The sequence below is a fragment of the Sciurus vulgaris genome (genome assembly GCF_902686455.1).
Source record: "Sciurus vulgaris genome assembly, chromosome: 5".
Classification (NCBI taxonomy): Eukaryota; Metazoa; Chordata; class Mammalia; order Rodentia; family Sciuridae; genus Sciurus; species Sciurus vulgaris.
This window is the reverse complement of record NC_136465.1, coordinates 133,273,405-133,288,091: the sequence shown is the minus strand read 5'-3', so window position 1 is coordinate 133,288,091 and position 14,687 is coordinate 133,273,405. Positions and strand designations below refer to the sequence as shown.

Here is a 14,687-nt window from a genome sequence, read left to right as displayed (position 1 = left end):
GCATGAATCTGGGAACTAAGTGTCTGTCTAGATGCTTCAGTTTGGATGTGGAAAGTGTCATCCTAGAAATTCAGCCCTTGATCTTTTCATACAGCACACATATTGATATATTTATATTTATTTAGAAGGCTTCAGAATGCAGTTCTTTTGGTGAACCAGAAACCCAAAGCAAGAGACACCTGGCGAATAGTCAATATCTGGACTGTAAGAAACTAAATCTGAACACCTTTATCATGAGGCACCACCCAGTTCAAGTGAACAAAAGATTCATGGTTTTCTCTTTCTCAAAGAGTTCACTTTGTTGGTGATCTTCTTTCAGCTGATAGGGGCTTTTGGTTACACACTCTTATCCTTCGATCTACTGCCTGCCTCACAGCTGTTTAAAGCTCCTATTGGCCATTGCCATTATCTGCACTTCAGTTTAGTCACTAGATCCCAGAGCCCTTACACAGATAACCCAACTTGAGGCTGTTTTGCTTCTCCTTTCCTTCAGGTAAAAACCCTGTGCAACAAAAGAGAAGCGATACTGTCCTGCCACTGAGGAGCTCCTGAAAAGGCAACAGTACCATCCTGTGCCACAAAGGGGCCCTTGTGGGCCTGTTTATCTATAGGCTGCTGAAAACCTAGGAAGTCACTTTGTTTGACTGGATTAAAAAGCTTAAAATGATCTCAAGCACAGATTTTCTTTCATTAAAAAAAAAAAGATCAAAGGATGAAAGTATTATCTCCAAATCTTATGTGTCCCCTTCTCTTGTGTCACCTCAGTAAAAGGCATTAAGTAAACTATATGTAATTGTTAACCAAGGGATTCTTTATAAAGACTTTAAACTACAGTCTGCAATATTCATTGGCCTCTTTTTATGCATTTATCTCACATATCATTCAAGAGCAGAAAGCAGTATTTTGTTTGACAAATGAGGACCTCCCGTATAAGTAAAATCAGAGCATACATTACACATGTGTATATCAGAAATCATACAATATATTGTAAACGAGTACACATTCTAATGAGAGGAAGATTCACTGACAAAATAATTGTGGCATAGACTTGCCAAGTAATCACGGAAACAATTGATCACGACCCAAGTTCCAAAATGTCTCACTGGCAAGAATATTCCTCTTGTGAATAAATTAATTTTATTTATTTAGTGGTTTGAACTTGGCATGTGGGGGGTGGGAGGGAAAGTCCCGAGGTGAAAGGTGTGGATTCAGAGTGGGAGACACCAACACTGCTGTGGAGCGCATTTGTATGTCTGTGTGTTTGTGTGTGATGTGTGAAACTAAGGTAGGTGAATATTGTGGGATTCTTTGTGAACATGTTTGTATGTCTGTGTGTAGTGATGGGGATGCTGTGCCAGGAGAAGAGCTTTAGGTACACTAATTATCGATAGGTGTTTAGTAAGCACGTGAAGAATCGTCCATCTAATGGACTCTCACAATTTGTTTAGATCTGACCATCAACTAGGGAACAAAGTAAAGTAGTCCACTGGACATGTCACTGCTCCTTCCCCAACCAATTTTGGAACGTTTCGCAATTGCGGCTATACATACAGGGATTGAAGGCTTCGCAAATTCTGCAGAGCTTCCGTGGGCACCTGTCTTAGCTGATTGTTTTGCAGCATACTGTATATAAAACAAAGAAAAATATTTAAGAAAGTTAATAATAATTAACATAACTGACCATAACCATGCTGTGCATTGTTTCAGGTGTCAGAAAAACAGCAGCACATCAGACAAATCCGATATTCTTTGGGAGCTTAAATTCCCATGGGGAGTGTGGATAATTAAAAATGCACAAATGAGCTGGGTGTGGTGGTGCACACCTGTAATTGCAAGCAACAGGAGAGATTGAGGTAGGAGGGTCACAATTTTGAGGTCAGCCTGGGCAACTCAAAATAAAAAATAAAAAGGACTTGGGACATGGCTCAGTGGTTAATAGCACGTGGGTTCAATCCCCGGTGCCAAAATAAATAAAAAATAAATAAGTAAAAATACACAAATGAATATATAACAAGACAAGAGGAAGTTCTATGAATAGAAAGCAAAACATGGATTTAGGATAGACGGTAATGAGGTGAGATTTTTTATTTGAAAGGTAGTTCAGGGAAGGTTTTTCTGAGGGGAGAATATATGAGAAGGGACCAGAGTGGAGTTGGTGGCACATCACATGAACATCTGGAAAGCGTTACTGAGCAAGAGGGAAGCACACTGCAAAGGTCCTGAGACCAGAGTTTGCTTCACTTTAAAGGACCGGAAAAGGATCCACCCTGACTGAGGAGGAATGAGTGAAGGCGTGAGGGTGGGAGAAAGAAACTGAGACCATCTCCTGGAGGACCTGCAGGCCATGATAAGATTTATGTAAGTGTGATGAGAGACCTGGTTGGAGGGTTTTAGGTAGGGAAGTGATGTGATCTGATTTGTGTGTTTAAAGGATCACTATGGTGGTTGCATAGATGAAACAAAATGCAAACAAGAGTAGGAGACTACTAAAGACCATCTTCCTTTTTGGGCATGGCCACATTTTGGTATAAACGAAATTCCTTTTGTGTAGTATTTGTGCCTTTGCTTTCTGAGGTTGAACAGATTTTTTTTTTTTTTTTTTTTTGGTCAGAACATGGAGACTACCCAATGGAAACACCTGGCAACAATGAAATAAAAATACATCATTGCTAGTGGGAAAATGGCATGGAAAAAAACCCATTAGATTCCTTGTATATTGCTACCTTTTTCATAAATGTTTATAACATAATAGTCTTGCAGCACATTTTTTTTTTTCCTTCAACATTTCATGGTCCATGTAAGCCTGAGGCAGAAGACTATTTTGGGAAAGCAGAAACTTTAAAGAAATATTTAACTTATTAGGTCACAAATTTATATTTGGATTTCAGAAACAATTTGCCTGGTCTCTCACCTCTACAATTGAAGTTTATTTTCATGAAGTGACTGACTGAGAGTCAACCCCAGGTATGTCTAACTCCGAAGCTTGATGTATTTCCCAATGCATTCTCTTGAGGAATACTTGCTGAATGCATAGTCTCAGGTCCTATGGTGCATAGAATGGTTAAGTGCCTGGGTTCCCAGCCTGACTCCCTCTTGCGTACTATCAGCCATGTCACCTCAGGGAAATCTTCCAATCTCTCCATGCCTCAGTGACCAGTGGAGAGACCCACCTCACACAACTTATTATGTTGATTCAAGGAATGATAGCACATAGAACAATACCTGCTACATGATAAGCATTCAATAAAGGTTGGAAATTTTCATATTCTTTAATAAACCTTTCCTCAAAACGAATGACATAGTGGAATTGTACTGATGTGACAATTTTATCAAGTCAGACAAAAATAGAACAGTGGCTCTCTGTAACAGTGGCTCTCAAACCTTAGAGTTCACCCACTGCAATCTTGTTAAAACAAGAGGATTGCTGGGCCCCACCCCCCAAATTCCTGGTCAGGTAGTCTGGGAGGGACCAGAGAATTTGAAATTCTTACAAGCTCCCCATGTAATGCTGGAACCGCTGAGCAGGACACCACACTGAGAAACACCTGTGCTATGCTATTTCTTTCTTTAAATAAAATTAAAAAAAAATTGTTCTGATTAGTTGCACATGACAGTGGAATGCACTTATATATTTTGATATATCATACATAAATGAAGGATAATTTCTCATTTTTCTGATTATACATATTGTAGGATCACATCGGTCATGCAGTCATATATCTTCATGAGGTAATAATGTTTCACTCTACTATCCTTCCTACCCCTTCCCCTCCCTTCGCTCCCCTCTACCTAATATAAAGTATCTCTATTTTTCCCTATTCCACCCTGCCACCACTGTGAACTAGCATTAGAATATTCAGAGAAAACATTCAGCCTTTGGTTTTTTGGGTTTGGTTTATTTCACTTAGCATGATATTCTCTAACTCCATCCATTTACCAGCAAATGCCATAATTTCATTCTTCTTTAAAGCTGAGCAATATTCCATTATATATATATATGCTTTATCTATTCATATATATATGTATATATATATATTTCTTTATCTATTCATCTGTTGAAGAGTACCTAGGTTGGTTCCAATGTTTTCTAATATAATACTTCACCTGAACTTGAGGCTATATTAGGCTTGGTAATAAGCCCTGTTTTGAGTCTTGGGCTAGTAAACCCATTTAACCCCTCTGACCTTGGTTTTTATAACGTGAATAATATCTTCTGATTGAAAAGGTGTTTGAGGATTAAAATATGAAAGTATTTATAAAACTACTTCTAATACTTTCCTATATAAAATATTTGCTTATGTACTCATAAGACAAAACAGGAGAAAATTTACGTTTTTCTTACTATGCCTGAGATTCTGTTTTCTAAGGAACATAATTGTTACTTATATTCCAGTAGTCCTACTAAACTCATTTCATTATGATGAAATGGGTTCAGTTAAAAATTCATAAATCAAAAATTTCAAATATATTGGGTCATTATGAATAAAGTTTTAGGGAGAGCTCATGTTTTTTTAGTTAGGGAACTAGGAGGATTGCAACCCATATTTTTCATAATTTAACTGTTAAAATTTTAGATTTATAAGTTATTTTGTACTTTCGAAAGAACTTTCAACTCATTATACAATTTTAGTTTTTCAAAAATGTTTTCTAAGTCACTCATTAGTTTCATGATCAATTTAAATGATACATTACATATGATGGATTTAACTGATGTCTATACTTTGTAGGTATTATATTACTGGTACAAAGTATGCATTGAATTGTTCTTCTGTGCTTTGCTAACAAAACAGTGAAACATTTAAAATGTGGTTTTTCTAAACTATCTAGAAAACTGGAGTAGAGGACGAGACATATTTCCTTAATTGAATAGTTGCAAACTTTCTTGGTTGTTTTATATATTTGCCTTCATAAAATGGAACTTAAATGAGCATAATAATGATAACTTTTTAAAGTTAGCCCAAGTTTCCTCCTAGTTATTATTTTTTCAACTATTGCTACTAATAAAATACCAAAAGTAAAACTTTAAAAAAATCAGTGACGTCCTGATCTCTCCCTAAATAAAGAACTTCTGTTTAATTACTTTCAAATGACAAAACAAGAGCAAGTTATCTCTATTATATCCTTATAAGTCTCCAGTGAGTTAATTAGAAAATTCTGTTTTTGTTTAAGATATTTCAGTGGGAGAGAAAACAATTAAAGAGTTTATAGCACTACAGAGTGCAATTAAAACAAAAAGCCCTCACATGGCAGCTGATTTCTTTTGCAAATAATCCTTATTGAATATGTGGAATAGAAGCAGAAAGTAGCATGTCCTGATATGAGTGTAGGTGGTAATTTCATTTTTATCATTCACATATGGGTAGGAAAAGAAGATGAAAAACTTTCTTTGGAGACAAATGATGACTTTATATTTTCTTAATTTCTTTCCTGAGGATCTTTAAAATATCCACTATTTCATATAGCATCTTTGTGCTTCTCTAATTGTACCTTTTTTTTTTTTTTTTTTGGCAATAGGACTAAAAAACAGCGGAGTGAGAGGAAACAACCTGTTGCATAGTGAGTTAGTGACAATTGATTCTTAAGTATTCCCTCTACTTAATTGTCCTTTGGGTAGATATCAATTAACTATTAAAGCTCTATTCTGGGTCTACAAGGGATTGGGGAACTCTGGCTTTCTATGATTTCTATGTAACTTTTCTATGATTTAGATTTGGTATGCAGGAGTAGTCAGAACTCAAGTAGGATAGGGAGAATTCTCTCTACACTGGGTTATGTGGTGCATTGCAGTACCATTTACTACAAGTCAATCATCAACCAAAGATGCCCTCACGGATTTCCTTAAAACTTGGTAGCTGGTACAACCACCAGTTTAAGAACCATTGCTCTAATGCCAAAATAGTTTGAAGATATTTGGCAGTTTGAGTTCACTCATTGAATGTTAGTCTCTAAGGGGCAAAGTAAAGAGAAAAGTGAACCCAATTCATGGAAAGATCTTGTTCCTCTTGACATTGATAATAGTCCTGCTAAATTGTTAAGTCTGAACATGCCATTTCCTTCCTTACACCTTTTCCTTGGGCTCCTCCATACATATATGACGTGTGAGATTCCTGAAAGAATTCTTTCTATCTCTCCAAGGTTTCTCCAAATGCTTTTCCATCTTTCATCTTCTCCCGAATGCTGGAGTGCCAACCCTATTGGAACAACCTGCCCCCATGCCACGTTTTGACTTTGTGCCTCTGTTTCTGAGTATATTGTCCCCTTAGTTGGCCACTTTATTTGGGAGGTTAATTCCAAGGCATGTTACAAAATTCAGCTCCTGGGTCAACTCTCCGGAAATCCTTCTCTCCCAGGAAGCGCAGTCTGGACTGGACTAAATGAACTACAGAGTTCCCTGGGGCTTTGCACACATTTCTAGATACACTTGCCCCAAGAATCAGAGGTGATCTGTTTGTATGTCTTGACCAATGTTTTGGTCCTACAATCTGTCTCTAGATTACAAGTTCAACCATGTTTATTGATTTTTGTGTTTCCAGCAATAATTTGTTTAATGCCACTGTGGGTATCACACTACCCCTTGACTGTATAGAGAACAGGAAACCTTGATTAATTAGGAGTGGATAAAATGAGAATCTTCATACCATATTTATTTCTTCCTCCTTTACTTATTTATTTATTTCCTGATGGAAAAGGCATGTTTAAATAGTTGACTTGTGAAAGAATTTATTATTTTGGTCCATTTTTTTTTTGTTGTTGTTGTTGTCGTTGCTATGTAAATATCCGAGGCTAAGAACTTTATAAAGAACAGAGGTTTATTTAGGTTTTCTTTTTTTTTTTTCCTGTTAAACAAATGCTTTATTAAAACTAACATACAAACTAGAAAGCACTAAGAAATTTAAATATTCATGTCATAGCAAACATTGAGGTTGCAATTCCACACAAAGAGTTGACAGATTAGGTGCCCATGGCATCTTCATAGGTGAAGGGGGACACAGCTGCAAGTTTTTCAAGTTCTCTTTCTCTGTCAAGAATCATGAGAGGTGCTCCACTCAAGGGGAGGTGTGCAATCTGGTGCTTTTCAGGCCGGTCAAAGCTCTCCAACTCTGAAGGATTGAAGGGAAAGAAGTTTTCTATTTCTGGATAGGTGTCATCTGAGGCAGGACAAGAGCTTTTTGCTTTAATAGTCTTCTCTGTCATCTTTTTGAAAGAGAAGGTCAGTTGTTTTGTTTGAGGGGTCCATTGATTTTAACTGTCTTTTCTGTAATTTTGTTGGCAGTTCACAAAGCCTTTCCGACAGTTTTAGGTAAAGCTGGTGGAGCCTCAAACATTTTGCCAGGGTTGGGGAGATAGCTCAGTTGGTAGAGTGCTCGCCTCACAAGCACAAGGCCCTGGATTCAATCCCCAGCACCGCAAAAAAAAAAAAAAAAAAAAAAAAAAAAAAAAAATTTTGCCTACGTATGGTGTTGAAACCCGAGATTTCCCATCTAAGGCTTTGACAGGCTCAGGCCCCAGCTTCAGCCCATCCTTAGGAGCCACACAGGTACATGGTTCTCCATTTTCCTTATCAACAAAGATCAGAGTAGCCATTCTGGATTACTCCAGAATTTCACCTAGGTCTTTTCTTTATAAAGTTCAAGATTGGGTGGCCTCATCTGTTCAGTCTGCTGAGGGCCTAGGGAAGGATGGCGTCACAGTGACAGGAGTGGGTGCCAGAGCAATCGCATGGTGAGACAGGAAGCAAGAGAGGATCCTGGTATGAACTACATTAATCCCTTCTGAGAATGGCACTCCTAATGAAGCAAAGATCTTCCACCAGGCCCCACTTCTTAAAGGATCCCCCACCTTAACGCCACCATGCTAGAACTGAGCATCCAGTACATGAATGTTTGGAGGACAAACTCAAACCATATCCAAACCACAGTATCTGTGGTTTTCATTTCTCAATCAGATTAATCCAATGTTCTTTGGGGAGTTCAGGCAAATGCACCAGAGGAAGCAGAAAGTGTGTGCATAAGAACTCTGTGTAAACAAAGCCTGTTTGCAGGTAGATGCCTGTATCCAATATGAAAGCACAACTTTTTGTTATCATATAAAATAGATATTTCATTAATAAGCATATGGCATTGAATCAGCATCATACAAAATTAAGAGAATATTGACAGGTCTGGAGCTTTCTTGTTCTCTTTGTTTCATGAGTATGAATCATTCATTTCACAAAAATTTATTGACTGTCTGCTATGAGTTAGGTACTGCCATAGAAGCTGTGATATACTAGTGACCAAGACAGATCATGTCCGTATAATCATGTACCTTTTGTGTATTATGAGAAATAGTCAATAGAGATATGGTACAATTAGAAATTTATGATGGCATAACAAGAAAATTTTATAATGTGCTGGAAAAAATCATACTTAATTAAAACATAAGAAGAATTTTAAGTTATGTTTCTATGTAATTAAAATAGTTTATATAATTTATATGCCTTCATGTAATATGTTCATATTTCCAATATAACCATGATGGCTGGAGATACATTCACACATACACATGTGTTAGCTCATAAACTCAGTAACATTTTCTTAAATAAATCACTTTAGTTATCTTATCTAAACTTGGTTTTCAAGATGTATTTTGAATGGTTTCAAATATTTTGCTGGGTTCCTGGATATTTAAGTGCATTGGTCCTGATGCTACAATTCAGAATCTTATTACAAGATGAATTAGCATTAAGGTTTGGCAATATGACAACCTAAAAATATTTCTTCTTAATAGCAAAAATGATCTAAACCAGAGAAAGGAAACCAAACCCAATCACCTAAGCAGACCAACTAATCATTCTGGCATTGAATTTAACTTTTAACAAAATATTAAATTGAATTAAAGTACCTTTGTAAAACTTCATATTTCAGGCAACTGGAATGCAATTTTCAGTATGCAAACATAAGTCAAATGCTTTTTAAGAGGCAAAAACTTTAATCTCAAAGAAAGAAAATAAAATCAGGACTTTTTTTCTGAGTCGAAATTTTTCCTAGAATGACTTTCAATTTGCACTATTTTCTATACGTAGGTGTTCCTTACACAGAAAAAACTGAAAGAAATTTAAGGAATGGGTACTAAAAGAAGGAGATATTAAACAATACTGAGTTTTCTAGGAAACCAATTAGGAAGTTGGACATTAAATAATAAGAAAACTGCATTTATAATTCTCAATGTACTAGCATTTTTTAAACAATTCCTATATTTGCTATGCACTAGGCTTCCCCAAATCTACTCACAGGTAGAACACAAACTTGGTATTTTTTAGTGAGTCCTTATTCAGAGCATCATAAGGAGACAGACTTCAAATTGGTTTGAAGTGTGATCTTATGTCAGCATCGTAGCAATTTATTCAGTCAGTGATCGAGATCATTTGAGTCTTATTCCCCAACTTCATGACACAGAGGGAAGAGAAATACTTAAAAGCTTGAGTTGGTCAGGTACTTAGAAGCAAACAATTTTAAATATTAACATTTGAAAGAGAGAGATGAATTTTTTTTCACACACAAATTTAACCAAATGTAGTATAGTTCTATGGCACCAGTGAAGGAAGAGTTAATTTTAAATAAATTCTCTCAAGCATCCCGATAGCTTATGAGAGGGAGTCAATCTTTACAAGTTAATCAGCAACCATTTGACACTACAATCAGAAATACATCCAATAATACTTAGTTTACTTACAGAACTTTAAGACTGTAAAGGCCAGCGAATGCTCCCTTGGGAATGTATGTCAGAGCGTTTCCGGCAAGACGTCTGTGGGTTTCAATGGAGAGGAAAGAGAGTGAGCAGAGCTCTATTCATGTGGAATTCATTTAGTTGTTAAAAAATGCAGTACAGCTATGTTCAAACCACAAATGTCAAAACAACTGTAAAGAACCTTGTTTTCTTATATTTGGTAAAAAAAAATTTCTATAAATTTCATATTGAAATATTGGCAGAAGAGGGGCCTAAGGAAAAAATGTAATAGATTATCTATTTTAAGAAGTCCTTTGGATTAGACAAAGGGAAAGGAGGGGAAGGGAGGGGGGAGGGAAATAGGAAAGACAGTAGAATTAGTTGGTTATAACTTTCCTAGCCTTGTATTTCTATATACGACCAGGGTAACTCTACATCATGTACAACCACAAGAGTAGGATCCTAAATAGAATAAGTTATATTCTATGTATGTGTAATCTGCCAAAATACATTCTACTGTTATTCTACAAAGAACAAATAAAAAAAAATCTATTTTATAATAAATTATCTATTTTACAAATAAATAATTCAATAGCTTACACTATGTGTGTGCATACATATATTTGTATGTATCTTTCCTTTAATGTGACTCACATAATTTTTACTATTTTTTATAATCATGAATAAAATAGTCAAACATAAGAATATTTCAGTTGCAATTATATCACAAAATACCTGAATTTCTTATTAAACTTGTAAAATAAGAATGCATACCCTCACAATCAATTTTTCCTGAACCTCCAGTAAAAGGTAGATTAATTAATTTAACATGTTTTAACTGAGCAATGCCTTACAAAATTAGAACAAAGAGTTTAGAATGGAAGACATTAATGTGGATTTATTTGATAGAAAGTTTTGCCATCCACTGATAACATTTTAAAAGTTTGCATTATGATACTTTTCTAAGTGGAAAACAGTCAAGGTAGAAAAATACACAAAAAGTTCAACAAGACATGTAACTCAAACATCTGGTTCAGTACTTATCCAACATCTCAGAGTCATATCCCAGGATGTTAGATTATCCCACAAAACAGAAAACCCAAGAGCAACCATGTGACTCAGAAGAACACACAATCTTTTAAGGAGCTGATACCATACTAGGATGGTGGTTAGAAATGAAACTCAAGACACCCCAGTCTAATGATGGAGATGGGGGGTAGGGGGTAAGGGTAGTGAGTTGGTCATTTGACTAGTACTTTTTCTTGAAGGGCCTAAAGTCTTCAAATATATACTTCTTTAAAAAAATTACTTATTTTGCAGTATTGAAGACTGAACCCAGGGGTGCTCTACCACTGAGCTACACCCCCAGCTCTTCCTTTATTTTTTATTTTGAGACAGGCTCTCACTAAGTTGATAAGGCTGACTTTGAACTTGTGAGCCTCCTGCCTCAGCCTCCCATATACTTTTGATATTATCTTCAAAAGGAAGATAATTCAGTCACTGAGATTCACTGTCTTGATTGCCATCCTCTCTACATCTTTAAATGTGTCCCATTGTCATTGATAATAGATCAACCATAAGTGAATATTTAAATAAATACTATAATTATTTAATACTCTGAGTAGCATTAGTATTAAAAGCATTAATTGTGCAATCCAAATTAAACTAAAGTTGTATCTACTATAATTATGTAATCCTGATTTTTTTAAAAAATCAATAACATGAGAAAGGACTTAGACCACTCTGAGAGGCTCCGCCTATCTTGCATCTTTAGCACTAAGTTACTTTGTGTGTGTTATTATTAATATTTATGCACTTAATTTTCTTCCTAATCACATTTCATGTAATGTAAGATGGCTTCTCTGGTCTCTCCATGGCTCCCCTACCTTGTCTGGTGGTTATTTGTATTTGTGCCTGTTTTTCCTTCCCTTCACAGAATCTCTTAGAGGATTCAGATAGTTCTTATATTGTATTCCTCCTACCCTCCTCATGGTACCTAAAGAATTTTCTTCAAACAAAAAATTTTGGGACTCAGTCTAGAATTGAGAATAAAAATATAGAGTCTCTATGTCAAAGAGAATACCTTGTCCAAAGTATTGTTTTCTCTAGCTTTTGTTTCCAAATATATTTGTGAAAATGGAAATTTGCTTTTTCCTGTCCATGGCCAGGTAGTCTGAGAGCCACTAGTCTAACCATGGTAGGCATTCATAAATACATGTTAATAACACATAATTCAGCTTAATATTTGACCAAGGTGATTTCATTTTTTATTTCCTACAAAGTTATCTTCTAAGAAAACACTCTGACTTTCTGTCAGGTCTCTCCATATTCCATCTCTCCCTACTCCCACTCACTCTGTATTCACTGATGGTCTTTGCTTGGCCAAATCTGGTCATATCACTACCCCGTGCAAAAATCCTTTGGCAGTTTCCATGCCAGACTAAAAGAAATGGAAAGAAGTTTTCAGCTTCTTCCCCCACAGCCCCCTTTAGGTTGGAGCTGAATCAGGCCTGGAAGCTTGCTCTTCTTAAACATGCCCTCCACTTTCTCCCATCTATCCTTTCACTCCATCCAAAATGTGTTCCTTCTCGTCCCTCAAAACAACCTCATTTATGAGCATTTCACTCTCTCTACTTTGAACACCTTTGGTAGTGCTTTAAGCCTAGATTATAGATTTTACAGTCTACCTTGTGTTATGTATGGTATGTGCCTGTCTTGTTACACATCAAACATGGTGATTGTTTTTGTATCTACCACAGGCCCTTGAGTAGCATCTGAAACACAGTAAGTTGCTCCATAGCACCCAACTAACCATTTACGTAGAGACTACTCACTGTCACCCAGTATCCTTCTCTCTCTTCTTCTAGAATAATTTTCTTCACCCAGTGTTTTAGCTGAGTACATGGCCACCCAGCTAGATTCTCATTTTCTGGTCTTTCTTGCACTAAAACATGGTTACGTAACTAAGTGAGTCTGATCAAAGGCACTATGTGAAATTTTTGTGTCACCTTCTTAAAAGGAAGCTGCTTTTCCCCAATTTCCTTTATTCCCCCTTTCTTGCAGATGTGATACTGGTGAGACAGGCTCAGTGATTCTGGTGTGGAGATCATTTCATAGAAGGCAAAAGAAAAAATATGCAAGTCACCTGGGCCCCTGGATGACTGTGAAACCAAACGGCCCCGTAGCCTTGCAGTCTGTTTTGGATGAATAACTGAATCATATGAGTCCCTGTTATCTTCTGCAAACAAGTTGATGACTGAAGGATTACTGTGCTGGCAAGCCTGTATCACACCTGCCTAGATACTGGCCTTAAGGAATCACGTTTGCAAAGCTGCTCCAATCTTCAGCATTCACTGTCTTTGCTTTACGTTCCTTTCATCTGTGCACTGTTAGCTGGCAGTTGACACACCTGGACTGTCACTGACAGTGCATGCTGCTGTTTCCTAACAGTCACTCTAAGTTGGGAAGAAATGTACTTTATCATTCATTCATGCTCTCTTTTAATATCCAACATGCATTTCTTGAGGGCCTGCTCTGTGCTGCCACTGCTCAGGGGTCAGTGATATAGCAGTGAAGACCAGACTGCCAAAGCCCTGGCCTCATGGAGTTTGTATTCTAATGTGTGTGTATGTGTGGCGGGGAGAGTCATGAAATAAGATAAATGGATAATAAAACATGAGAAATGATCCAAATTAAGAAAAATCAAGGCAGCCAGGTCTGGTGGCACATGCCTATAATCCCAGCGGCCTTGGAGACTGAGGCAGGAGGACTGCAAATTTGGGACCAGCCTCAGAAACTTTGTGAGACCCTAAGAAACTCAGTGGGAACTTGTCTTAAAAAAAAATAAAAGGTTTGGGGATACAGTTCAATGGTAAAGCATCCCTGGGTTCAATCCCCAGTACCAAAAGAAAAAAAAAATCAAGGCAAAAGTTTAGGAAGTGATGCTTATGGTTATTTCAGGCAGGATGGGAAACACCTCTGCTAAGAGGGTATTTCAGCGAAGTCTGAGCCACGCAGGTGGATATGAAGAGAACAGCAGAGCAAAACCCTGAGGTGGAGTGTGCTGGTGCGGTCTGGAACCTGCAAGAGGCCAGCATGGCTGCTGTGGATGGCACCAGGGAAAGTCAGAGAGGTGTCCAGGGACACTCCATGCAGGGCTTTGGGGAAGCCAGTAAGGACTTCAAGCCAAAGAGTAATGAGATCTGTTTTTGCAAATGTCCTGATGGGATGATTTTAAAGGAAAGACTAGACGATGGGGACAAGAGGGGAAGCACAAGACCAACTAACTAGAGTATTCAGAGAAGAGTTCCTGGCATAGTGTAGTAGTGGTGGAGATGGTGAGAAGTGGCAGGATTTGGTATAGAAGAAAAATCTGACCTGCTACATTACTTGGTTCCAGGTGGAATGCATGCAGTGCAAACCAAACAAACAAAAAGAGCGTTTTATACTTAGGGACATATTATGCACAACCCACATGCATTTGATTAAATGTCCAAAGCAGCCTAGGTAATACTGAAGTGGATGGACTGTGTAGGACACAGATGAGTTCTTACTGGATTAAGACAGACTAGGGTTAGTTGAATGATGGTTTCACTGATCAGTCTAAATTAACTGTTATTTCAGTTGAAATGTTCTAACTGTCCTGTCGTGTCTTCACCAGCACACTTTTGAATCCAGGACACTTCAAATAGATGCTTCTCAATTCTCACTGCCACTATAGTATCACTTCGTAGCATGATGGTTTTTAAGACATTGACTTTGGAAATGAAAAGGTGAAAAATTAAAGCTTTTTATATATTCATTTTAGTTAGTTTAAATTATTTTTTTCACACTGCATTGATTAGTAATTTATTTATTTATTATTTTTATAGACTGTATTTTGATTCATTGTACACAAATGGGGTATAACTTTTCATTTCTATGACTGCGTGTGATGTAGACATGCCATTCGTGTAATCACACATGTACACAGGGAATGA

General features: G+C 37.0%; 1 protein-coding gene and 1 pseudogene across 3 annotated transcripts in view; both read right to left on the bottom strand.

Moving 5' to 3' along the window:
- Positions 1 to 14,687, bottom strand: part of LGR5 (leucine rich repeat containing G protein-coupled receptor 5) — a 120,075-nt gene that overhangs the window by 41,257 nt on the left and 64,131 nt on the right. For both annotated transcript variants that reach the window (XM_079142405.1, XM_079142406.1), the window contains exons 3-4: positions 9,715 to 9,786; positions 1,552 to 1,623 (exon numbers count right to left, since the gene is read on the bottom strand). In XM_079142405.1, coding sequence (XP_078998531.1) covers positions 1,552 to 1,623; positions 9,715 to 9,786 — 144 coding nt within the window. The remainder of the gene's footprint in view (positions 1 to 1,551; positions 1,624 to 9,714; positions 9,787 to 14,687) is intronic.
- On the bottom strand, positions 6,906 to 7,706 carry LOC306662287 (securin-like; annotated as a pseudogene). Its single transcript has 2 exons — positions 7,453 to 7,706; positions 6,906 to 7,334 (listed from the first exon to the last, which is right to left on the bottom strand). The product of its transcript is annotated as a securin-like (transcript).